Here is a 25772-nt window from a genome sequence, read left to right as displayed (position 1 = left end):
TGGGTGCCCTGCTCCCCGCAACCCAAAGTGAACTGCAAGCCGTGTTCGCCTTCCCTGGGAGCGGGCGCGCCGGGAGGGTCCCGGACTGGTCACTCGGAGACTCCAGGCGGCATCACACGCATCCAGACCCTACACGAGCCCTCGGAACCTCTCGAGGGGGGCAGGAGACTGGTTTGGGTTTGCGCAGAACTTGGGGGGAGGGCTCCATAAAATACGGGGCCCCCAGAGGCATTTTGAGAGCGAGGAGAGGCCGGGAGAAGGTGTCCGGGTGAGGGAGTTGCGGGGTTGGGAGCGCGAGGGTAAATGAGGACTCAGGCTGATCCCACGGGCCCGGCGGCCGACAGGGGGCGCTCTGTCACTGTGGAAGCCCATGCTGAGCGCTCGCCTGTGTCCCCGATCCCAGCCACCAATCGGGCTAGGGTGGAAGTGTGGGCTCTCAAGGTCCCCTCCTGAGGAGGGGAGTGCTCCTTCCTCCCGTGGACCTCCTTTCCCCTCACCTGCTCGCTCTTTTTGGTCGTGGAATAATTTCTGGGATCACATTTTCAAGCAGGAGCAAAACCAGAAAGGAGAGTGGGCTCGCATATAGGCTCGCATACACTGTCACATACAACACACCACGCACAGACTAGGGAAACCAGAATCTTCTTTTGAGTTTTCAATTCCATACACACCAGAAAGCTGCCATCTGTCGTTGTTTCCCGGGTTTGTCTGTTTAGGCACTTCTTTTCTACTAAATGTAAGAAGTGCCCCGTGGGAAGGAGGAAGGGTTGACGATGTGTTTGCGGGTGTGCGTGTACGTGTGTGTCCGCGTTTCTGACCTGGCCTGCGCAAAAGACTTTGAAAAATAGCTCCTTTTTTGAGCTCCAATGTGTACCCTTCTTTCCCAAGTCCTCTGGAGAGCAGCGAAGTTGTTCCTGTCCGTGCTCTGGGTGGGTCCCGTGGGAAATGCTGGGATCTGGCTCCTCGGACTCTCCTGCGCATACCTCCAGGTTCACAAAGTGCGCTTACACACCTCCACGCACTTCCAGGGCGCTCCGGGCCTACCGTCCTGGGAGCCCTCCGCATTCAGGGGTTGAGTGCGAACAGTTTCCGAGGAGATGCAGACCTTGGCTTTGGGGGATCCCGCCCTGGCACTTGCACAGTGGGCTCAACAGTGCCTCCCTATGAATTGTCCAAAGCGTCCGCATTCTGCAGCAAAGTGTACTGCAGCGGCTGCATCTTGTGTTCAAAACTATGCAGACCCCAGAGGACTGGGACTAGGGGAGGTGGCTCCCCTGTATCACCTGGCTTGCCTTCCAGCCTGACCCCCACCCAGGCCTTCCGTTTTCAGTGCTTAGCTCTGTGCCTGTCACCTAGCCTCTGTCTTCTGCCACCATCACCCCCAATTCTGGACAGGTGGGATGGAAGCCCAGTATTGCCTATATTTTCTTTAACACTGGGAGGAAGGGTACAGGGCTGGATCCCCACGGTCCAGCCAGGTTTTCAGAACCAAAAAAGGGCTTCCATATCCAAACATCTGTAATGTCACCCTCACCCCAAATCTGGGCTGACTCAGGTCCTGATGGCTAATCCGGGACAGGCGACAATTTTTGAATCCAGGAGCTGGAGGGGAAATAAAAGAAGCATATGGGTGATGAAGTTTCTAATTTTTATAAAACAGCCCCTCTGGAAGGCAGCGAGGACAGAGACCCTCCTGAAGTCAATTCCACATGCCCTGTTATTGATTTCTTTATTCCTCTCCGCCCCCCCCCCCCGCCCTGTTTGTTTTAGTTACGAAATGCTTTGGGCACCTCGGTTGTGACTGAAAAGTAACCTTGAAACACGCCGGCCTGAATGTCAGAGACAAATCGCAGCCTCCCAACCGTCGGCGGCAGCCAGCGGCGCTGCGTGCGCCCGGCGCCCCGCCACCCACTGTGAGTCGCCGGCGGCTGGGCTCCGAGGAAGCCGAAAGCCCAGGCGGCCGGACCGTGCGCCCCGCGCCTTCCCGGGCCGCGCCGGGTCTTAACTGTAACGGGGAGGGGCCTCCCAGGAGCAGCGGCGGCGGGCGAGTTAAAGGTGTGTACACAGTTTTTCTAAATACGGCTAAATACGACGGCGCTTTGCAAATTGGCTCTGTCACTGGCTTGTTGTTTTGACAGGGAATAAGCATTGACAGCGAAGAAACCCGGGATAGATAAATTCGGCTTTAATAAGGCTCTGCGGGGCACAGAGGCTGGACGCGCCCTTTGACAGCCTCACCCGGCACCCAGCGCTATGGGACGGGGCGGGGGCCAGAGCCCGAAGCTGCTCCCGAGGGTGGCCTCCTCCCAGGTCCCTCTTTCCACAGGGGACTCCCCGTGGACCCGGGAGGAAAGGGGGCTCCACTGGGGCGCCCGCGCGCCCTCTAGCCCGCCGGGTCCGCTCCCCGGTCCCGCCTGGGAGTGCGGGGCTGGGTGGCAGCGGGGCGGGCACGGAGGGGCAGGTGCGGGGCGCCGGCCGAGGCTCCTTCTCACCTAGGTGTGAGCTGATTATTCAAATGGGCTGCCCGGGGTCTGGGGATTGGAGGCCCGCGCCAGCGCGCCGCGCTATATCACCAGCCGCCCACGTCACTGCGGCACTTGTCCGCTCCGCGGTCCACACCTCCTCCTCCTCCTCCTCCTCCTCTCCCCCCCCACCCCCGCGCCGCGCGCTTCCCGCCGCCTCGGGGCAGCTCGGCACTGCCAACCTCAGCCTCCACCCGGCAGCCCAGTAGCGCGGCGGCGGCGGGCGGCGGGCGCTCCCTCCGGCGGGGCTCTGGTCCCGGCCTCCACCGCTCCTTGGCCCCCTCCTCCCGAGACCCACCCCTCCCGCCCACTTCCAACTACCGCCTCCGGCCGGCCGAGGGAGAGAGAGGGAGTGGAGCCCAGGGAGAGGGAGCGCGAGAGAGGGAGAGAGGGAGGGGACGGTGCCTTGGCTGACTTTTTTTTAAAAGAGGGTGGGGGTGGGGGTGATTGCTGGTCGTTTGTTGTGGCTGTTAAATTTTAAACTGCCATGCACTCGGCTTCCAGTATGCTGGGAGCGGTGAAGATGGAAGGGCACGAGCCGTCCGACTGGAGCAGCTACTATGCCGAGCCCGAGGTAAGCACTCGCCTTTTCCGGGGGGAAGTGGAGTGGCGGTGGCGTTCGCTCCTTCCCCAACCTCAGGACCGCTTCCCTCGCTGGCACCCGCCCCCCACCCCCAGCCTTTCAGGGCAGCCTCCTATTTCGCCCTCCTTCGACTCAAATGGGTCTCTTTTTTATACGACACACTGTTAGCCTTGAGATAATATTAACTTTGTGATCAAATATTGACTTGCGGCGCCTCCAAATCCTCTTCGTGGCCGAGCCACGCACTATCCTAACAGAGTTATGTTTGGCAGCGCGCGGCTGGGGAGGGGTGGGAGGTCGGCCGGCGAGGGGGTGGGGAGCTGAGGAGAAGGTGGGTAGGAGTTGGGGGCTGAGGTGGAGGCAGAGTCAAAGACTAGTGGACAAAGAGAAAGAAAGTTTGTAGCTGCAAAGCCCAGCCGCCGTGTAGTTCAGTTCGCGGTTCCTTCCCTATTCTCCCATTCAGTGCCTCGGACTGTCCCCGAACTCCGCGCAGGCACTGCCTTTCAGTTCCCCTGGGGCCAGGGAGGGGGTCCCGGGGGAAGGCTGGACCCAGGGGACCCTGACACAGTCTCCACTTGAGGCTGCCCGGGGCGTCCCGTGCAGTGTCCTGCAGGTTGCTTGTTGGGGCGCGAGGTGGCATCCGGAGGTTCCGGGCCTCGGCGCCAGCTCAGTATGCTGAGAGTTGGAGAGACTCTGGGGGATGCCTTTGGGGTGCCCGGCTTGGGGGTGCTCGAGGGGACCCATGTTCTACAATCTGGTAGAGGTTGCAGAAGGGCTAGGAACAGGCCACATGCCCAGAGCGACAGTTCACTCGCTACTTCCCCAAGGGCGATCATGGCTCGCTCCTCTGGATACACACTCGGTGTCCCAGGACGGGCTCCCAGGGGAGGAAAGGGTTTCCCGGAGGCCTCCTCGAGCCAGGGGCCTGGGTTGGCCCAGTGGGTGGGAGGTCTGGGCTTGCTAGAGCCACGGTGCTAACGCTGTCGCCTCCCTCCCCGGGCTTGTCTGCAGGGCTACTCCTCGGTGAGCAACATGAATGCCGGCCTGGGGATGAACGGGATGAACACGTACATGAGCATGTCGGCGGCCGCCATGGGCAGTGGCTCGGGCAACATGGGCGCGGGCTCCATGAACATGTCCTCGTACGTGGGCGCAGGCATGAGTCCGTCTCTGGCTGGCATGTCCCCCGGCGCGGGCGCCATGGCGGGCATGAGCGGCTCGGCCGGAGCGGCTGGCGTGGCGGGCATGGGGCCACACCTGAGTCCCAGTCTGAGCCCGCTCGGGGGACAGGCGGCCGGGGCCATGGGCGGCCTGGCCCCCTACGCCAACATGAACTCGATGAGCCCCATGTACGGGCAGGCGGGCCTGAGCCGCGCGCGCGACCCCAAGACGTACCGGCGCAGCTACACGCACGCCAAGCCACCCTACTCGTACATCTCGCTCATCACCATGGCCATCCAGCAAAGCCCCAACAAGATGCTGACGCTGAGCGAGATCTACCAGTGGATCATGGACCTCTTCCCCTTCTACCGGCAGAACCAGCAGCGCTGGCAGAACTCCATCCGCCACTCGCTCTCCTTCAACGACTGCTTCCTCAAGGTGCCCCGCTCGCCCGACAAGCCCGGCAAGGGCTCATTCTGGACCCTGCACCCCGACTCGGGCAACATGTTCGAGAACGGCTGCTACCTGCGCCGCCAGAAACGCTTCAAGTGCGAAAAGCAGCTGGCGCTGAAGGAGGCCGCGGGCGGCGCGGGCGGTGGCAAGAAGGCGGCCTCGGGGGCCCAGGCCTCGCAGGCTCAACTCGGAGAGGCCGCCGGGCCGGCCTCGGAGACTCCAGCGGGCACCGAATCGCCTCACTCGAGCGCCTCCCCGTGCCAGGAGCACAAGCGAGGGGGCCTGGGAGAGCTGAAGGGGACGCCGGCCGCGGCACTGAGCCCCCCGGAGCCCGCGCCCTCGCCCGGGCAGCAACAGGCCGCAGCCCACCTGCTGGGCCCGCCCCACCACCCGGGCCTGCCGCCCGAAGCCCACCTTAAGCCGGAGCACCACTACGCCTTCAACCACCCCTTCTCCATCAATAACCTCATGTCCTCAGAGCAGCAGCACCACCACAGCCACCACCACCACCAGCCCCACAAAATGGACCTCAAGGCCTACGAACAGGTGATGCACTACCCCGGCTACGGTTCCCCCATGCCCGGCAGCTTGGCCATGGGCCCCGTCACGAACAAAACGGGCCTGGACGCCTCACCCCTGGCCGCAGACACCTCCTACTACCAGGGGGTGTACTCTCGGCCCATTATGAACTCCTCTTAAGAAGGCGGCTTCAGGGCCGGCTAGCTCTGGCATCCCGCGACAAGGACAAGAGAGAGGAAATGGGGTCAAAACTTTGGACGGGGGGTGTTGGAGAGATGCAAGGGAGAAAAATCCATGACATTCCCAGCCCCAAGACAGCAGTCTCCCCTCGCCCTCTGCAGCCCTTTTCTCCCAAACACATGGCCACGCTGACACCTATTATTCTATATAAGGAGAAAAATGGGAAAAAATATAAAGTAAAAAAAAAAAAAGCCTCCAATTTCCACTACTGTGTAGACTCCTGCTTCTTTAAGCACCTGCAGATTCTGAGTTTTTTGTTGTTGTTCTCCTCCATTGCTGTTGTTGCAGGGAAGTCTTACTTTAAAAAAAAAAAAAAAAACTTTTGTGAGTGACTCGGTGTAAAACCATGTAGTTTTAACAGAAACAGAGGGTTGTACTATTGTTTAAAAAGAGAAAAAATAATAATAATGTAAGGGTCTGTTGTAAATGACCAAGAAAAAGAAAAAAAAAATGCATTCCCAATCTTGACACGGTGAAATCCAGGTCTCGGGTCTGATTAATTTATGGTTTCTGTGTGCTTTATTTATGGCTTATAAATGTGTATTCTGGCTGCAGGGGCCAGAGTTCCACAAATCTATATTAAAGTGTTATTACCGGTTTTATCCCTTGAATTTTTTCTTCAAGATTTTTTTTTTTCCTTTGCCTCACTTAAAAAATAAACAGGTCTGGAAATTATTTCAAGAAGGAGGGAGGGACACCCTGGCTGGTGGCAGGTTTTATTATATTTTAGGGGAAAGGGTGTTGCTGTTTTCTTAACATTTTTTAAATTAAAATTTTCAGATATACCAAAATCGAATGAATTTTACAGTAGGCACATATGGACCCTCTGCCAAGATTCTACAGTTAACATTTCACTATATTTGCTTTATCACGTTTTTTCATCTATCCACATCTGCATTGGTCAATCCATCTTATTTCTTTAATACACTTCAAAAGTAATTTGTAGACACACTGGTACACTTCCCCCTAAACACTTCAGCAAGCACATCATTAAACAGAACTCAATCAATATTGTTTATGGTTACTTTTTGAATTTTGAAGTTAAATTTACACACAATGAAACACACAGATCCCAGGTGAACCACTCCATTAGGAGAAAACCACTCTCCGAATATCTTAATTTTCTACCTGACCTGTTTGAAGATGCCCTGGTGTTGATGTCTCTTGGACCCCAAGGCTGGTTTCTCTGGGAAGAAGTCTGGTTTTTACATATTTGGGCTGTGCTTCTGGTCTTAGGCCTCCCTTCATGTCAGTGAGCCTAGGTTGGATTTGCAAATTCCTGGTGCAGCACTTTGTGTTTTCATCACTGCCTCTTTTACCCTCCTGTGGAGCCTCTATGTATACTCTACCACCCCTTCCTTCCTGAAGTAGGTGTTCTGCACTACCATGGCAGTCCTTGCTGGCCCAGGAGTGATGAGGCACCTGGTCTGGGAAACTATTTAGAAGTCGTTCTACTGGAATTAGTTTTAAATGGATAGCTCAGGGTGACAATCCAAATTTCCTTTGTAAAAATAAGGTATATTTGGGGTTGAGGAGATAAGGGGTGTCTGGCACAGCTTGCCAATTGACAGTGACAGTGGCAAGATCTCACTGTCTGCAGATTTGCTCCCTTTCGCTCCCCCCACCACCCCCAAACTCCAATATGTTTGCAAAGCCTCCTGTAAAGCCCATGAGGTCAGGTTGGCAACTCAGGTTTGCCAGGCCCAGAGGATGAGTAGGTATTGCATGAGCCTGCAAGGGCACTCCAAAAGTATAAAGAAACCCCCAGAATAAATTCTCACAAATCGTGTACCTCTCCCCACAGACGACCTCGCAGCCCTAAAAGGGCGACCAACTACAATGGAAGTCCAACCCAGTGCGCAAAGGGGAACCCCCGGCATTGGCTTTGCCCGGAACATCTGCTGGCCTGCAAGCCGGCCAGGGTAGGAGCAAGTGTCGTCGCGGGCCGGCCAATTTGGGGCCACTCCTGTGCGCAGCTAGCTTGCGGTGTGTAAAAACTCCGCAGGCCTCGAGGCCAGAACTTTTGCCTCAGGTTTCTAAGCCCAGGCCCCTGTTTCCGAAACTAGATCTTTTGGGCTTCTTGACCATCCAAACCTGGAGTGTCCCAGCTGCGCCCTAACCCTGGAGACTGCCTCTCTATGTGCCCTCTGCCACCTTGGTGGGGTCTCTGCCCCGCCAACCCTGGCCTTCCCACGCGCTTGAGGGGGGTTTGCGCCTTGCCCCCATATCCCCCCCCCACCCCGCCTTCAAATCCCTTTTTAACATGCCACATTGTCCCGAAGAACACAAGGAAGAGAAATTTGTGTGTGGGAGGGGGGAGGGGGGGGTCCGGAGGCCACAGCCAGCAATCAGGCCGTCTCTCCCCCTGGCAAGGACACACACGTCGTGAGCCCTGCCTGAAATGTGTTTCATTATCACATAAAAGGCTCCCGTGGCGAAGGAGCCGAGAGGCAGGGCCGGGGGCCGAGTGGGGGACAATAGAGGCTGAAAGCGCAGCCCTAACCTGCTATGTTTCGTAACGCACGCCCATTGTGCGAGGGTCGTTTTAAACTACTTAGCGCGCCCCCCTCCACTGATCCCGGCAGATAAGATATAGTCCTGTCCGAATACATAAAAAGGATGTCGGGGAGCAGGCGCTTTCGGAGGCTTTTCTGTGCTTCTTGTGTCTTTCACACACACCCCTCGCGATCAACCCCCTCCCCAAGCCCGGGTTCCAAGCTTAGGAGCTCACAGATCGCCCTCCGCCCGCTTTCCCCAACTCTACTTATTGTGGGGGTGCAGCGTTTCTCCCCAAGCTTTTTTCCCTTTTCCCCGCGCCTTCCGCGCTCTGATTTAAGCAACCGTGATCTGTGAATAAACAAAGTCAGTAAACAACCGAAAAAAACATTCTAGATCCGAATTCCAGGAGGGTAAACTTTCCATGCCACGTCACACTTCAGCAAATTTGCACAGATATTATATTGCCTCCCCCCTCCTTTATTATTCTTTTTTTTTTTTTTTGCCAGGATCCCATTGTACTTAACTGAATTTTATAACGCTGATCGATATCTTGGTAAAATATTCATTTTTAAACTAGCGGGCAGTGAAATCTTTGCTTTGTGTGCTAAAGTCAACAGTCGCTCGGTTTGAGCTCAAATAAATGCGGGGATGCCTCGGCTCGGAGCAGTCGGCCGCCTCCCTCCTCGCGCTGGACGCTCCGCCGGCCGCCCGCCAGCCACCGCAGGTAGGGAGCGCACCCACTCGGGCCGGCCCCGGCTCCCCTTCGTGGTGTCCGCCCCCAACACCCGTCCGCACGTCTCCCTTCCCCCAGCCGGTCCTTCTCCCTTCCAGCGGATCCGATGCCTGCGCGGGCGTTGGGGCTGGGGGGCTTGAGAAGCTCAGACGCTGAAGACCCACCAAGGGTTTGGTCTTTTTTTGTGTGGGGGATTAGGAGCGTGCCTGTAGTGGAAGGATGAAGGGTGATAGAGTTACAAACTCATACTGAATCTAGGCTTTGAGCACAGTTAGGAGTTTGGTGGGGCCCCGAGGAAGCCACTACAGGTCCCTGCAACCGCTCAGGGCTGGGGATTCGATACGAGGTCCACGTGTTTCCCAAGAGCAGTGGAGGGTTCGGGGTTGGAGTGGGGAACGTCCTTGGCCTCCGAGTCTAGGGTGGGGGTCAGCAAGAAACCGTGTGCATGGTGCGGGGTAGTCTGGAAAGGCTGATGCCGGAGCTTGGTGACGCCCTCCTCGCGGCGCTCGGGTTCGAGTCTAGTCTCGACCCTTTCCTGGACGCAGTCAGGCCAAGGCGGCGTAGGGGTCGGCACAAAGCAGGAGCTGGGGAGGGGCAGCGCCTTTCCTAAGAAGCGCTTGAACCTTAGCTCTGCCTAGCAGGAAGCAGCTGGTGGTCTTTACGCACAGGCGCGCACGGCGGCAGGCAGGTTGGAGAGCCTCCGGGGTTACAAGCTGAATACAGAAGAGAAAGTCAGAAACCCGCCGCGGGGCCATTTATCACTCCCATTCTTTCGGCAACCCAGTCGCCTGTTTTCCTCGGGAGCTCCCATACATGGCTGGCCCCGGGCAGGAGCGCGCTCGGGCGTGCTGGGCTTGCGCTCTGTGGTGCCTAAAAACACGAGTTTAGAAGATCTAATAGAACTAGCCCAAGTCTTTCAGTCGCCTGGGGAGAGGCGCTGACCTCTGAAAACTAGTAGTTCGCCGGTTGCTTGTTGAAACCGCAGGACCCTAGGCTTTTGAAGGCAGGGTACGGAAAAAATGTCTTTCTCCAGGGGTTTACCGGATTCCCTCCTTCACCGCCCCCCTCCCCAACCCCGCAGCCAAGATTCACATTCTCCCTGGGGTCTTTGCTTTAAACGCCTGGGTATCAGGTGTTGTGAGAGGCCCTCGCCCTACTCGGTTATTCTGGGTCTTTTGCCAGGCGATGAGACGCGCTAGGTAGCTGGCCCACGGACATCGCCTGCCACCCCCAACTGAGAAGCTCTTCCTATCTGCGCCGGCAGTCACCAGACCTCGAACCCAAGTGGGTGGAAATCGGTTTCGCTGATCGACAGGGTCAGTGTTATGTGGTCCCCTCCGTGTGAGGAGACCCTGGATGTCCCCTCCCCTCCTTCCCTGGCACCCCGGGCTGTGCGCCCTTGTCCGCTGCACCCGAAGCCTGTTGGGGCGCGCGCCCGCCGCCCTCCGAAACCCGGCTTCGCCTCACGTGGCTGGTTATCTCCCCTGAACAAGATGGAACCGCCGCAGGACACACGGCATGGCTAATCGTTTTTAAATAATTAATGCCTCCCCGTTCCGCTGGTAATGCGCGGCCTCGAATCCGTCAATTACTTGTCATTAGACGAGTGTCGCCCCACGGCCTTCCCGCGGGCCTTTGATGGTGCCGGGTCACCTAGCCCAGCCCACTCCACGGCCGAATTAAAAGGTGCCCAGCCTTTGAGAGCCGGGTACGGAGTAGCCGCGGCCCTTAATTCAGTGCGAGTTTTGAAAGAAAGACCCTCGCTGAAGAGATGTAATCTTCCAAATGGCCAATTTAAACGCTTGATCGTTATCGCCCGCCTTCTCCCGGCTTTATAAAGAGAAGCCGGCCCTCAGTGCTTTGGGGGCCTTTTCATGTGTGTGGGAAGGTGGGGAGGGAAGACCAGGAGAGAAGGCCTAATAGCGCTTAGGGGGAGGCGTTTGCCCGAGGAGGTACCTGGAAGTACCCGGGGGCAACTGGCTTTCTTAGGGGCAGTGCATCCTTCTAAACATCGGGTGATCAAGGGGTGGCCTGGGCTTAGGGGGAGGCGTGGCTGAGAGGAGATCTTCAGGAATGTGTAGACACCAAGAGCGTACCAAAAAAGCAGCAGGGCCTTTTCTGGCAATGAATCTTCATCATGCAAGACAGGGCAAGAAAGGAAACGTTTGCCGAGTCCCCCCAGCCACTATGGACCCAGAGTTGCAGAGCAGTTCGTTGTAGCTAGTGTCCACAAAGTTGCAGGCATCCAGTCCCGACACACAGCTTAGGCCCACCCTCACCCTCACTCCACCCCTCACCCTACCCTAGCCCACTAGCCCCAGTCAACTGTCCCTGCTGTAGCAAAAGAACAAGGTTTCAGACCTGAAATGCTTTTGCTGGGCTGGGGACAGCGTGGACACCAGCCCTGAAGGCAGCACCATGGCAACCTAGGCCAGCTAAGAGTTGGTGAGTGAAATTTAAACTTTCCAAAAATAAAGCAACAACAACAACAACAAAAAAACCCCTAAAAGTTTGCAACTCCATGTAATTACACTTCTCATTGTTTCCTTTTCCCATCAAATGTTCTTTTTTACACTAAATACAGATCTGAGGGGCTCAGGATCTTATCTCTCCCCTTTTGAGCGAAAACAATGCACTGTATCTTCAACCCTCCTTGACTGCAAAGACATCTCCCCTCTGGGCTTTATAGCAGACTTCAGATCATAAATTTCTAATAGCCTCTATCCCCAGGACTGGTTTTCCTTTTTCTCAAAGGGAAAAAGAGATTTGGTGGGGGCGAGGGAGAAAAAGATAATGAGGTAGAGGGAGAAACTACTTTAACAATGAATGGAGAGAGGCTGAGGAGCCTGCATGACTGGCCTGTCCCCCCCCCCTTCCTGTCCCCACCTCCGGGGTCCTGGACTGCTCTTTAACTCTTAAGCTCCACACTCAAGCCCTTTCTAGAGCAAATCACCCTGATTAGAAATTTTTGAAAAATTATTTTTTGATGAGATGCACCAGATGTGGGCAGGATGTTACAGACACTTCCAGAAACAAGGAAACAAAAATAGCATGGAATAGATGCATGTCCCCAACAAAGCTCAGCAGGGTCCCCAACTCCTGGCCTCCTCTCCCTTTTACAAAACTCCCAGGGAGTTCCCTACCCTGGAGCACTCCAGGGGTTGCCTCGGAAGCCTAAATCCTGGGGCATCTTCCCCATTCTGTGCACAGCCTTCCTGCCCACTCTCTTATCCCTTTTCTCCTTTCTTCTTTAAAACAATCAAGTATGTCCCCCCTCCCCCTCCCTCCATTGTATCTGTTGATGACCTAACACACTCACACCAAAAGCCACACACAGAAAACCAACAACGTGGGATGGGAGGAGAGACCAATTATGACGGAGGCTAACAAGCGGGGAACACCCAAGTTGAGGCCGGCTGTCTCCTGGGAGACTGAGGGAGGCTTATTTTACAAGCTGTAATTCTGTCCTGGGCCCTCTTGCCAGGCTGGAGGTGCTGGCTATTGTCCCCTCCCCCTCAGCCCCTGCACCCTTGGGGCCTATTCCAGATCTTTTGTATATCCTCTGCAGAAGAAGCTGCCACCTTGTGCTAAAGTCCCTCTCATGGAAAGGTTGAGGACAGGGTTGCTTTTATAAGCATACCTTCACAACAGCACGCTTATTTTTTACCCTAGTGACTGTTCCTCAGAGCCCTGAGCTCATTGCCGACATTCACAGGAACTGGTCAGATGTCATTGCCACCCTCACCGCCAGCTCCCCAGGTTCACATTAAAAAGCATTGACTTATTTGCCCTTTCTCTTTCTCTCTCTCCCTCTCTCTCTCTAATTTCACTGTTAGATAACACAATTGATAGCTGGGAGTATTAAAAGAAGCAACACAAATTAAGTTACATTCATTCATGCAAAACTCAAGGGCCTCACATTCTCACTAGGGCAAGTGCCTGGGGTTTAACCTTCTCTTGCTAATTAGAGGCAGCAATATTCTCAGCCATATGAGGAGATGATGCCAACAATACTATATTTATTTGACTTAAACATCATTAAATTAACCAAGATGGAAAATTTCAGCATCACAAACATATGTGTAAGGGAAAATACTGGAGTATGATGCGTGCCAGAACTTTGGAATGAGAATTGTTCGCTTTTTTTTTTTTTTTTTTTGGTTCTACTTGCTCATGTGGTTCCACTTCTGCTTGCTTAAATGGTTGGGAACTAGATTTTTTTTTTCATAGATAAACTAGTTTTTTCTTTGTACAAAACACAGTTTCAAGAATAAGCAGGGATATTTTAGGACCAGTATTTGTAGTTACGGCAGCAAATCAAAATAGGATTGCATGCTGGTAAATTTCGACTTGCTATTGCATTAGAAATATGATCTCAATTCGTTATTCCTTCTGTTTTTACAAAGCAGACATAATTATACATTGAATTATGTTGGGAAATATTTGCTTACTTAAAGGAAAGCGTACAATTTCTAATGTGAATTTGTGAATGTTAAAAGAGCATTACTTGGCCGGGCGCGGTGGCTCACGCCTGTAATCCTAGCACTCTGGGAGGCCGAGGCGGGTGGATTGCTCAAGGTCAGGAGTTCGAGACCAGCCTGAGCGAGACCCCGTCTCTACTAAAAATAGAAAGACATTATATGGACAACTAAAAATCTATATAGAAAAAATTAGCCGGGCATAGTGGTGCATGCCTGTAGTCCCAGCTACTCGGGAGGCTGAGACAGGAGGATCCCTTGAGCTCAGGAGTCTGAGGTTGCTGTGAGCTAAGCTGACGCCACGGCACTCACTCTAGCCTGGGCAACAAAGTGAGACTCTGTCTCAACAAAAAAAAAAAAAAAAAAAAAAAAAAAAAAAAAAAAAGAGCATTACTTGAAAACATAAAACATAATCTCGGGAAGTATTTGGGGGAGAGGGCTTGTAAGCAGCTGAGGCATGAGGTGAGGAGCTGTAGAACTGGGGAGGACAGATGATGATTATATGACATTTTCTGTGAAGGAACGGTGTGAAGTGTCAGCCAGGGCAGGACCTGGGTCACAGAGAACTCTGTACGGAGGTCAGAGGCATCTTTAGCAAAGAAGTCAGGATGTCAACATGTGCACACGCCGGTATGATATACACAGGACTACTCAAGCTGCTTGCTTCCTTCACCTTCTAAAACCCTTTCTAAGTTTAAGATAAAGGAGAGCATTTTCACCATATACTTTCCATTTTTGCCTGCAATTTTGAGCTACATTAAACTGAGCACTGCATACACAGAAAGAAGTTGTAACTTCAATAACTCTGTGCCTTGCTAGCTGAGAAAATCTGCACTCTACCCAGAAAAGTGAGTCCATTTCTTGGCATAAAGGTTGCCTTTTGTTCTACTATCTTGGTGTTCCTTAGTGTTCTCCATGCTCCTCCCCATCCCTTCCTCACTTCTCTTTATGGAAACTCTACTCAATCCGACCACCACTTAGTGGGGCACCCCCAGGTCCCAAGGATCACGTAAGGGGTCATCATGAGCAAGATCTCTTTTCAGCTTCCTCACGCCCCACCACGGGTAGAAGTTGGAATTTATGGGTGATGGTGCTGGGGCTGAGAGAAGTTAGGGAACTTACTCCAATTTCAGAGCCCAGCATTGGGCTCAGTCTTGCAACTCTATGTTCCTTCAACTTCTTTTGGCTTTGATATGACTCTGGGGCACGGATACCTCTTATTGCAACGCAGTAGGAAGGCTGCCTTCACCAGCACTCCAGAGTTTGTGAAGTGAGCTGCTGTCAGTAGGAAGGACATCTGAAGTGTTAAGGAAAGGCTGGAAAGAAACAGGAAGACCTAAGAGTGAGGCTTGGGTAACCCTCGGAAGGATGACAAAGACCCCAGCGACTATCCTAGAAGAGAGTATGACTGGTGATATCCAGGACCAGGCTGGATTCTCATGTCCTGTTTTGGGGTAACACATTCAGCATTCTCACGTGATCATGGCCCCTTGAAGCCAGCCACAGGTTCTTTCAGGCCTGGGCTAAGCTCTCCTCCCACTGGAGCTTCAGGGCCAGCTGGCTAGTGTGGGAAAGTGGAAGATTCAGAGAGATGGCTCTTGCATTGTGATTAAAAGAGAAAATGCCAGAGAAGAGAAAAATGTCAAGGGCAGAGACCATGGACTGACATATAGGCTTAAAACAATCCACACAGCCAAATTATTTCTGAGCTGCAGCTGGTCAGCCTTGTTCCTCACCAGAGGATTCTGGGAGCAGGGGCCAAAAATGTATAAGAGACTCTTACCTCTGACCTCTCCCTGACCTGCACCTGGTGGCATGACAACACAGGTGACAGCACAGCTGGAATGCACACACAGCCCACAGCTGGTCTCCAGGCATTGCCCCAGCCCCCACAGCAGGCCTCCCCCACCCCCCACATATATACAAATGCAGATTTTGATAAACACCTGCCTGTGAGGTTTTCCCCTGAATAGGATGCTGGCTGAGGCTGACTGGCCTGCAGCCATCAGGAGGAGGGGGAATAGGGCCCCGGCACCCAGCACCCAGTAGGCCTGATGTCAGGGAGCAGGGCTCCACCCCAGCAGACTGTGTATGGGCTGCATGCGAGCAATGGCTGAGCACCTGCCTGCACCAGGCCCTGGGGACACAGGGTGGAACTGGGCACTGGCCCTCCTTGAAATAGGGTTCAGGCTTGGTGCAGAGGTCTCCTTTTCTTTCCAATGGAAGCTAAGTTTCCTGGCCTGTCCAGTTTTAGTGGTGTGAGATTTCCTGCAGGCTTAGCATCTTCCATTTTGGCATTTCAGGGACACTTAGATTAGTGCATTCTAAGGCCAGCTCCACACACAGGGGTGTCTAGGGCATGGGAGTGGCCAACTCTTGGAAGTGAACAGAGTTCCAGATTAAACGGTATTCCCTGCTCCAAACTGGGTAACGAAGTGTTACACTAAGGTGGGAGCATGAGAATGACACAGTTTCCCATACTCAGGTTGTGCGCTGAGCCTTCTAAAGACAGCCCGAGCAGAGGAGAATGCAAATTTGGGGGGCTGTATATGGGGGTGGGTGGCGGGGGAGGGGTATCTGATCTCTATTTTGTCCTCTCTCCACTTTAATTACCACCCCCATCTCACCAGTAGAGTTTGCCAATTAAAGGCCAATCTCTCTTGATTTCTTTGCTTTAAAAGGACATTTCGATTCACCCAGGCAGACAATTAAATCCCCCTCGCGCCTCTCCCTTCCCAGAGCTCACGAACAAATGCGTCCCTATCTCTTCCCAGCATCGAGCATCGGGAAAGAGTTGATCTCAGGTGCTCACCTGCAGTTATCAGAACGCCAGACTCATTTAGGGAGCTCAAGTCTGGAACCCGAGGCGATGCCTTCATTGATTGTGGAAAGCGCTGTTTAGATTTTGCCCTCGCTCAGTAAACAACAAAAGTAACTGCGCGATTTCTCCCTAGCATTCAGCAGAGAATCTCTCCTCTCTCCCTCCCTCCCTCCCCACTCTTCTTCCCAGCTCCCTCCCTTCCTCAGGCCTCTGGGCTCCTATTAATCATGAAGGAACAGTTAGATCACAATCCCTTTATAACACCCTTAGTTAATCCCCCCCCAGCAGCTGGGTCTTTGGGGGTGCTATGCTTTCCTCCCAGGATTCACATACCCTCCCAGACCTCTGTGTCTATAGGGGAAGATCCTGAGAAAGGGGCGCCCTTTGGGCCCCCTAGCCTATCACCTCAGAAAGTCTCCACCTGACTAAAATACTTTTCTAGGACTCCCCCTGGCCTTTCCAGCCTCCACTCTCTCTGTTCCTCCATCCCCTCCCTCTCCAAGTTCCTTGTAGGTCTTTGACAAGCCAGTTGCAGCTCAGACCCAGAGAACAAAATTGAGGGTGGGGGCCAACCGGCTGTCTGCACTGCAGGAGCACGGCTTCTGGACTGGGCAGCCCTGGTCCTCAATACTGATCTGTTTGGGGGTGAAAGTGAATTAAAATAGCAAAGTCACTTTCCGATGGTCAAACTTCTGAGGTCCTCAACAAGATCCCCATTTACTCCTCAATTACTAATAGAAAAAGGGAAAGATGTTCCCTATTGTCCATAATTTGCAATTCTCTGAATAGACTGTGTGTTATAATTAGCCCCCTTCATTAGTTCTATCTCTAAGAATAGGTTTGCTGCGAAGCGATTGGGTTGAGCGTGCGCAATGTGCCATCAATTTATGTAAAATAAAGTAGACATAATTGCCAGTCACCCAAAACAATAGAAAAGCTTACCACAAATCCTAAACAATGATAATTTAAAATTCAGCAATTATTTCTCAAAAAGTCAAATGATAAAGAATAGTTTTTCTGAAAGCATTGGCCAGTCAGCCTGAAAGGAGTGTGTTTTAAAGAAAATGAAGGAACTTTCTCTTTCAAAGTCAGTATTATTTCAAATGGAATTCTTTTCCTGTTTGCCTAAATGCCTTTCACATGATAAAAGATATTTTTCAAATTAGAGCACCTCTACTTAAAATACAGTTCCTCATTATCAGCCAGCCTCAAGCAAAGAGCTTTTTAAGGAGTCTCACACATCCAATTTCTGGATCTATTCTTCCCACAATGCCAACACCCTAATATCTTTTAATTTTTATAAACATCACTAATCTTGTACATGAGCTCTCCGATTAAAAAGAACCCCCCCCAAAAAAACTCCAAACATTGTAATTTGTAAATTCTTAGGATTTAAGATAGCAATATCTTTCATAGTATCAAGTATTCCACAGTAATCTACAACAAGCAGATAAATATATTTTTTAATGAAGGAAAGCTCTGGAAATAGCTATTTTATTATATACAGTACCCTTGGACAATAAAAAAAGTATACTCTTTCCTTTTCTAGCACAATTTTGCAAATGGGGAATTAAATGCATTTGGAGTTTAACACATTTGTTATTGTGCCAATGTGCACATTTGATGAGACTCAACTATTTCTTTACATAATGGCTGGTTTATGATGTGTACTGAAGAATTGAAATAGTAACAGATTGGCATATACTCATATTACAGTTTTTGGTGTAGTTGTTCACAGGCAAGTCACAGTATCTTACTTTGCCATTGGCAGTGCTATTTTGTCGAATATCAGTTTTGATATGACTAAAGATAATTTACCCAGCTTCACTCTGTATTTTCCACTAAATTATATCTTCGATAAAATAACTCAAAAGTGTTAATTAAGCCTTTCTTTACGAAGATGATTTCTTTATATTTCTCAATATTTGTCTTCCTAGAGATGAAATATAAATTAAAAACATTTCTGGGGGAAGCGAATTTATTTATCATTTTAGGATTGTTTAAAACTATAAATACAACATGGAAAATATTTCTGAACAAAAATAGAATTGATTCTATGTCCAATACAAATTTGTTTTCTTTACTGCCTTCGTGTTTGCAATGTTTGTGCAGGTCTCCCACACACATTGGCTAGTTCAGTAGTTTAGATATTTTTTAGCAGTTCACCACCTCTGGAGCCCGGGCCAAGCCGCGCTAAGTTTCAGAAAATAATTCAGGAAAAACTGGCAGATATTTTTGGGACTCGGGGTGTAACCTCCCTTGGCACTCTGAGACAAGCGACATTCTGTTTGGTGCAAGGGGCGAAAAACACGACCTAACGGTGTTTACATGTGTATTCAGGCATGAAATTGAATATTATCAAAGTTGAAAAAATGCAAATCAAATTAAAACCAGGGAAAATTGTCTTTGGAATTACAGCGGCCTGGATCCCCCAAGTGTTTGCTTAAATTGAAGCATTTAGAAAATGAAAAACATCTAAACTGCCCCCTCACTCTTCTCTCCCCCACCCCCGGGCATGAAACTTATTTTTTAATTCTACTAGGAAGTGTATCAAAGTTCAGGCACAAATCACTTGCCCTAGACACAAATCACGTTGGAATATAATTTTTCTTAAAATTAAATGCTTTCCTCTACCGAAGTGTCCCTAAAGTCGGGCCTGCTTCAGAAACGGAGCAGTACCCCCTTTCCTCATTTCGAAAAGACCCCCAAGCAGCAGGCTCCCTGCGAGTGGTCAGAGGACGTTTAGTGCCACCCGGCCGCGGCACCCAAGCGGCTCGCTCAGGGCGCGCGGGCGGCGGGCGCTCGGGCTCCGGGAAGGCGGCGGGTGCCGGGGCTCCCCGTGCGCGCCCGTGCGCGGGTCGGGCCGCCGCCGGGTCTGCGGAGCCGCCGGCCGAGCCCCGGAGCCTCCCGGCGCGTCTGTCTGGCTGTCCCAGCCCGGCGAGCTCAGGCTGCCGCCGTATGCGCAAAACACCGAACCCTGGGAAGCCCCACGGGGGCTGCTCCTCGCCCCCCTCAGTGCTCACTTCGCTGATATAGGACCTCCCGGGGGCTTGATGGAAGCGGCCGAAGGAGGGACATGCCAGCTAAATACTATTTAGGAATTTTTTTTTTTTTTTTAAAGCACGAGGCAGAGGGGCGGTCATTGTTGCTTTTTTCCCCAAGTTCCAAAGCGCAAAGAACCGACCCTAGGCAGCCCAGCCAACCCCACTGGACGGGGCCTGTCCCACCCTAGAAGCCGCGGGCGCTGCCAACTTTATTCCTCTCCCGCCCCTCCCCCACCTTCCGCCTGCCTCCCGGAAAATGAGCGAGTCCTGGGTTTCTCCGGCAGGTGCCAAGGTCGGCCGCCTTCGGGAGAGCCAGCGAGGCACCGCGCGGCAGCGGGCAGGACGGACAGGTAGAACGGCCCCGGGTCAAGGTTGGGAGCTCGACCCAGCCGGGGGTGGGTGGGGGAGCCCGACCGAGGCCGCCACGCCCACCAGTGTAAACTGGGTTGTGAGAGACGCTGGGGACGCAGGCTGTGGTTAGGATGCGCTGCCGTGGCCTCGGAAACACTTTCATCTGTTTGGTGACCGCTGAGGATTTTCCTTTTGCTCCCCCAGCCTGCATTTCCTCGGGTTCTAACACTCGTCCACTCTACCCCCGCCCCAGCGGCCTCGTCTCAGGGCCCAGGTCGCGAAAGGCACTCCGACTTTTTCTCCTCTGCGGAGGGAAGACAGTTGGTGGCTTCTGCGTCATCCCGTCCTCCCTCCTGCCTCCTCCTCAGTCCTCGGAGATTCCAGGGGCAGCCCTTGTTCCAGAAACACAATAACTCCCGTCCAGCCAACCCCCACGGAGAGGTGGGGAGCCGTGGAAGCCAATTTTTATTTGAAACCTGCCCCTCTATTTCCTTTCCAGGAACCCCTGGGTCAAGACCTGCTCGACTGTGGCTGAGAAAAGACTAATATTCCTCTGCTCGCCTCAGGGCAGATACTGTAAGTTGTGTTTGGGAAATTCCGATGAGAGTTGCGAGGGACGTGTTTATGTTTGTTGTTTTCAAAATCAAGCAAAGGGAACAGCAGCCGATTAAAATGAAATATTTTTATTCCCCTCGCACATCGTCAGCGATTTGTCCCCGGGGATCCACAATTTTCCCAAGCCTGTTAACGGGTGACAATGAGTGAGTGCCTCGTGTAATTTAATTTTCCTGTCACACTAAATAGAGCTACATTGTAAACCTTAGATCTACTCTTACTGATAGGATCGCCTTGTTTTGCCATTTGCACCATAAAGACCCCCAAAAGGGACGCTGTATTGTGACCTCTACTCTTGAATTATTCAAGAACTTAATGACATTTTCCATTTTAAAAAGGAAACTAATTGCCATTGATGCAAAGCATGTGACCTTCTCTGGGTGCCCAGTATGAGAATGTAACCATCTGTATGTGCATGCGGAAATGCAGAATGCAGGTAAAAATAGGGAGAAAAATGTAAACATAATGAACTCAAAATGGACACTGAAACCAAGCATAGTATTTAATTCCACCACAAGCCATATAGTTCCACAAAATTCTCTCCCCCTCACCTAAAATCTACATAAAATCTCACATGAATTCAGGCCTATTTGCGGGGGACATGATGTGACTTTTTAGCTAGGACAGGAACATTTAAAGTTTTGCAATCCACTATCCCTTCATAAATATGGAAATGACTTTGGGTGATATCCAGCAAAATATCTAATAATCTGCCTTCTTTTTTGCTGGCTTTTCTTAATTTGATTACTTAGTTACTCAAAGGGAAAAAGAAACTCCCGACTGGAAAGAAACTTCACCTCAGTATTTGCTGTTTGAATCAGCCTTGAGTTTCTAGGAGAGCCGGCATTGAAATCCTTCTCTACTAGAATTCTCACTCTTCAAATTACTTGAAAATGGATGCTTATCTTCCTTCAAACCAAAAAGACTCTCAGTGTATTTCTTACTGTCCTTTCGCTCTTCCCCTGGCTCTCAGAGGAAAGCAAAGGCGCAGAAATGGGCTTCTGGCAATGTTCTTTGGTTTCATAAATTCACAGATCAGTGTACAAAGATTTTGGGATGCTGTTCCCAATTTACGAGAGTCGGCCTACAATCAGTATTAACCATTTTTCTTTAATATTAACCATTTTTAAAGTGTGAGTTGTGTTGGGAATTTGAGGAGCAAAATATTTTCCCCTGCTCAGCTGCAGATACTTCTTTTGAACTTTTAAGTGATGCTTGAGACCAGGCAGGTTCATTTCTACAGAGAACAGACAGTTCCTCTTAAAATGACACTCTTAATAAACATGTCCTGGCTTAATGGAGACCCGTAATAATTAAAAATAAAATTTTTAAATAAAAAAATTAATATCCTTTCTGTGTTCAGCTGTGAATCCACGTCGCTAATTTGTAGAATTTCTGGAAATGAAAATAAAGTACATTTGAACACCTAAGTGGATTTTTGTGAATCTCACATTTTATCAATATATTTGACACAATGTTGCAGCCGGGAGTTACTTACAAATCAGAAAGCCTGACACTCCATCTGTGGAAGTGTACTAAATGCTATTTTAAAGGAAATTGCCATAAAATCATTATTGCCCAACTTACATAACAGAGCAACTGTTTTCATATTTCTTTAAAAGGAACCTGTTTTCCTCCTTGATACTATGTGCTCTTTGTTGCATAATACAGCAGAAGAAATTGAATAAGGGTACATAGTTCTCATTGCTAAGAATTGTATTTGAAACATTTTCAAGTCAGGAAAAGTTGGAACATGTATGAGAAGAGGGGCCAGCCACTCTATTGCATATCTTCTGTGATAAAAGCAATACTTTATGGGTCAAATGTCAATTTTGTTTTAGAGATTTTTCATTTAGTTTTCTGCATTTAAATATTTTAAAAGAATTTGATGTAGACTGTAAGGCACAGAAGAAATGATATAAGCAGCTCTCAAGAATGTTTATTCTCTCTAGCATTCTGTAGTATTGTAGTTCAGTAATTTTTCCACAGTGACAGTTTACTTTCAAAATGAAAGTTTCATTCACCTTTCAAGTTGTCATGATGGATAAATGACAGTTATGTTTCTTTTAGTTTTAAAAAATACCTATCTTGATCGAGGACCACTTGAAGGATGTTTTATGTACTGTGGAAGGTTTGTGGCATCTTTAGCACACAGCAAAGCCCTCTCCTGATCCCATCTCTAGACAGCTCCCTCTTCTGAATGGATATCTATGTTGGCAATCCAGAGAGCAAGGAGGAGGGATTTTATTATCACCGAGTTCGAGTGGATGGTTCTAGAATGGTGTGCAAGAGATTCTGATTTTGCACCATGTTTCACCCAATTCCCATTCCTACCCCCCACCCTCCAATGTAAAAACAACTTTGGAAAGCATTTTCATTTGGCCTTTATAAAAGGGTAAACAAAATACCTCACCCATTTTAGTTCTTCATCTGTAAAATGGGTTTCTTGTTTATCCGTCAAGCCTGGCGAGAAGGGATCCACTAGGCTTTGTAGTTGAGGGGACCACATGTCATCACACTAGTTTGTATTTCTTGGTTTTTGTGGATATCAAGAGTGCTCTGTACTTTGGTTATTTTTAAAAATGCTGTGCACATATGCCAAAGGAAGAATGAGGCCATTATTGAGGGAAAAATAATTCAGCTTATAATACCTATGAAGATATACTATCAGACCAGCCCACACTTACTAATAGATAATTTTTTCAGGCTTTTAGGTGCCAATAAGTGTTCAACAACTGCAGTATGCAAACAGCTGGGATTCTTGTCTTTGTCCGTTATTTTACCGTCAGCTTGATACGTGCCTGTTTTCACCCTCATTTCTGAATAGTTTTAGACCCTTCATCTCCTTTTTTAAAGATTTGAACTGCTAATATATGGTCTTTAAAATGCTAGAGCAAGCAAATGTTGGCACTGACTTTCTGTCTTACTGTATTTACCTGAATGTATGCACCTACGTATATTTACTGCACTTCTGACTGTCCATTTTTCTCCCTTTGGGAAATGTTATCAAGGTAGCTCAACTCTGACGTGGTCACTAAAAATACTTAAAAAAAACAAACCCTCAGTTTCTACTGTTTAGTAAATATTTATTTCAGAAACATGAATTGCATTCCAATTCTGTGTCAGGATTCTACTTACGCGTAGAACATTGTCCCAGCCTAAGAAGATGGTTATGATGTCACTCTGCAGTGAGATTTCCCAGCAGGAGCAAATTTTGCTCATGAAAAAAGTAACACTCTGCTCTGGTGTGTCCATTTTCCTCATGGAGCTTGGGATACAAAACCCCTAAAAGATTTTCTTTATTCTGGGTGAAGCTCATGTGTTAGCATGCTGGTTCTCTGGATGCAGGCTTGAATCACAGAGTAATTGAACCATGGATAAAATAGAGCCAGAGTTCACCCAAGCTGAATGCTGTAGCCATTGAAGGCATTTTTTTTTTTTTTGAAGGCATCATTTTTGTAAGGAGAATACAGGGACTTTTAAAACATGCCATCAGTACGTAGTTCCCTTTTCAGACAAAATTCTGAGTACTGCATAATATTTCTTGACCACATTCTTACATTTTTTCTGGACTTGCTTATTCAGAGCCACTGGGACAAAAAGATGAGTTGGATAAAGGATATTTATTATCCAAAGGGTCTCATGTCACTGAAAACACATGAATTTTCCTTGGGCTGAGCTTCGACCGTCACAAGTTTCCCCAAAAGGTCATGGTGCTGCATCAGATTGCTCCTGGGTGTTTTCCTCAGAGTTCTCAATGAACATAAACTGAGAGATGAGACACAAAACCTATCTAGTGAATACAGAGGTGATGGTACAAGTCCAGATGGGTGCTGTGCATGAGTGCAGAGCTTTCAGAAGGCAGGAAGGAGCCCAAAATTGAGAGCTGCAGAGTTGTCCTGAACCAACAGACCTACAGCCATTAGCATTTGTCAACCAAAGCTCTTGAAGTAGAAAACCATTGATGTGTCCTGCTGTCAGAACTTAAGTTGTGACAATCAAGCTGCCCAAGTAGATATTTAAGCTCCCCTGAAGTTATTACATCTTATGATGAATAAATAATGACGAGTAGCTAGTCTTTAGAAATCCTCAGCTTATGACAGCAGCACTTTTCAATAACCAAAAAATGTCAGGAGTTCAGAATGATCGTTTGGGGTGAAAGATGGCCCATTACCCATACCTCGTGGGCCTTTCTTTGCTGGTCTGTAAAATGTTGGAAATGAACCCCTGCCTCACGGAAAGGTGAATAGTGACAAAAGTGAGAACAGGCCCTGGGAGCCCACTGTAGGAGGGTGGAGTGGGTGTACTTTTCCCAAAGAGCCCTGAACCAACCCAAGAGGGCACACAGGCAGGACACACTCAGCAATGCCCCTGCCATCTGCCCACCGGGGTGCACAGATGCAATGCTGATGGTGACACATTCCCAAAAGGGGAATCAAGGAGGACCCAGCGTGTGGCCAGGGTGAGGAGAGTTATACTGTTCTTAGTACCATTTCTAATTATTGGGGTAAAGAAAGGCGTACAAGGAATGGAACCCAACCTACTTAAAGTAAAAAATGTCAGCCACAAAATGCACAGAGCCATCTCCTCATCCCTTTTGAAGGCTAAGAGTCCTTCACAAGCTGGTATTTGCTGCACGGAGGTTTCTAATATAATGTGATTTTTCAGTGTGCTTTGTCTCTGTGGAGAGGCTTCAGAAAGCCCTTGAAGTCCTCAGCCTTAAATCCATGTTAATAGGGGAAGTCTTTTTTTTTTTTTTTTTTTTTTTCTTCTTCTTCTTCTTCTTCTTTTGGTAGGTGGGGAGATTTGGTTGGGAGAAACATTGACCCAGACTGCACTCTGGGTAAACTAGGGCAAAAGACCTGATATCATCTGCAGGGTACTTATTAACCACTCTTCATTTGCGGGATCAATATTTCCAGCAAAGGAGTCAACACTCAAGATACACTGCTATGTCCCGCTTTTTCCTTGACACAACAATTTATTTTATAAATGCATCTGCCGGAGAAGAAAAGGCAGTACGAAGGATTGTGTCTTTTATCTCCGGGATATGCAAAGCGCATTTATTTTCAGCTTTTATCTCTGGAATTGTATGTTGATCCCATACATATAGATTGATTTTGTTCAGGTAGATAATGAAAAGTCAAGTGGAAAATTACACAATGGCACTCACGATCCTAGTCTTATATCGGTATATAAATTGGTTTATTATTTCATTCTGTTAAAGAGGCTTTTTGTGTGTGTGTGCCAGGAAAACTTCAAAATGCATCGTGTTGTCAGCTTCACTGAATTTTTTTGGAGGAGGAGGTGGGGAGGGGAGGCAGAAGGAGCGATTTCTTCTCTTTTTGCTAATTGTATTGGCTAAATGAATTTTCAGGGGGGTTGGGGGCTGTATGGGGGGGTCCTGGCCACTTTGGCTCCCCACCCCCACAGCTGACTTCAGAGTTACACAGGCAGCTTCAGTGACTCTCCAGCCTTTCTGGGTCAGAACAAAGATGTCCAACATGCACATCCCGTGACATAGGTGTACATTTTTTTCACCCCAGGCAATTCTAAATTTTGTGGTGAAGACCAAAAGAGGCAACCCCCTCCTGAGTACCAAGAGACCAGGGGTGAGAGGGTGGTAGCAGATAAAAGGCCACCACCAAGGGACAGCTTGGAGCCACAATCCTGGAGGAAGCGTTATTAATAAACATCTTCTGGACATTTGGTAGCCCGTGGAGCTTGCTCCAGCTTAAAGCAATTAATTCAGG

General features: G+C 49.8%; 1 protein-coding gene and 1 long non-coding RNA gene across 7 annotated transcripts in view; both read left to right on the top strand.

Moving 5' to 3' along the window:
* Window positions 1-1834: 1834 nt before the first annotated feature.
* Window positions 1835-6269, top strand: FOXA2 (forkhead box A2). 2 transcript variants are annotated; one of them, XM_069496591.1, is made up of 3 exons: window positions 1835-2055; window positions 3027-3096; window positions 4117-6269. In XM_069496591.1, exons 2-3 carry the CDS (start codon window positions 3028-3030, stop codon window positions 5416-5418), a joined length of 1371 nt encoding a protein of 456 aa, XP_069352692.1. In that variant the 5' UTR covers window positions 1835-2055; window position 3027; the 3' UTR covers window positions 5419-6269. The 2 variants fall into 2 exon arrangements, with proteins under 2 accessions (XP_069352692.1, XP_069352691.1); XM_069496590.1 differs by lacking the exon at window positions 1835-2055 and having other exon boundaries at window positions 2072-3096.
* A 2334-nt stretch (window positions 6270-8603) lies between these two features.
* Window positions 8604-25772, top strand: part of LOC138400915 (uncharacterized) — a 62236-nt gene continuing 45067 nt past the window's right edge. For 4 of the 5 annotated variants that reach the window (XR_011236393.1, XR_011236396.1, XR_011236395.1 and 1 more), the window contains exons 1-2: window positions 8604-8701; window positions 19904-19980. This is a non-coding gene — a long non-coding RNA (uncharacterized lncRNA). Of the gene's footprint in view, window positions 8702-19337; window positions 19404-19903; window positions 19981-25772 lie in introns of all 5 variants that reach the window. The other variant, XR_011236394.1, reaches the window with a different exon arrangement.

The sequence above is a fragment of the Eulemur rufifrons genome, chromosome 20, assembly GCF_041146395.1.
Source record: "Eulemur rufifrons isolate Redbay chromosome 20, OSU_ERuf_1, whole genome shotgun sequence".
Classification (NCBI taxonomy): Eukaryota; Metazoa; Chordata; class Mammalia; order Primates; family Lemuridae; genus Eulemur; species Eulemur rufifrons.
Note: the sequence above shows the minus strand (reverse complement) of the source record. Positions and strands in the feature narration are given on the sequence as shown.

Bases quoted from the DNA above. Each gene is read 5' to 3' on its own strand.
- FOXA2 (XM_069496590.1), top strand. From the start codon at position 3,010: ATGCACTCGGCTTCCAGTATGCTGGGAGCGGTGAAGATGGAAGGGCAC. The intron at 3,097-4,116 runs GTAAGCACTCGC...GCTTGTCTGCAG, and splicing joins GCTACTATGCCGAGCCCGAG to GGCTACTCCTCGGTGAGCAA.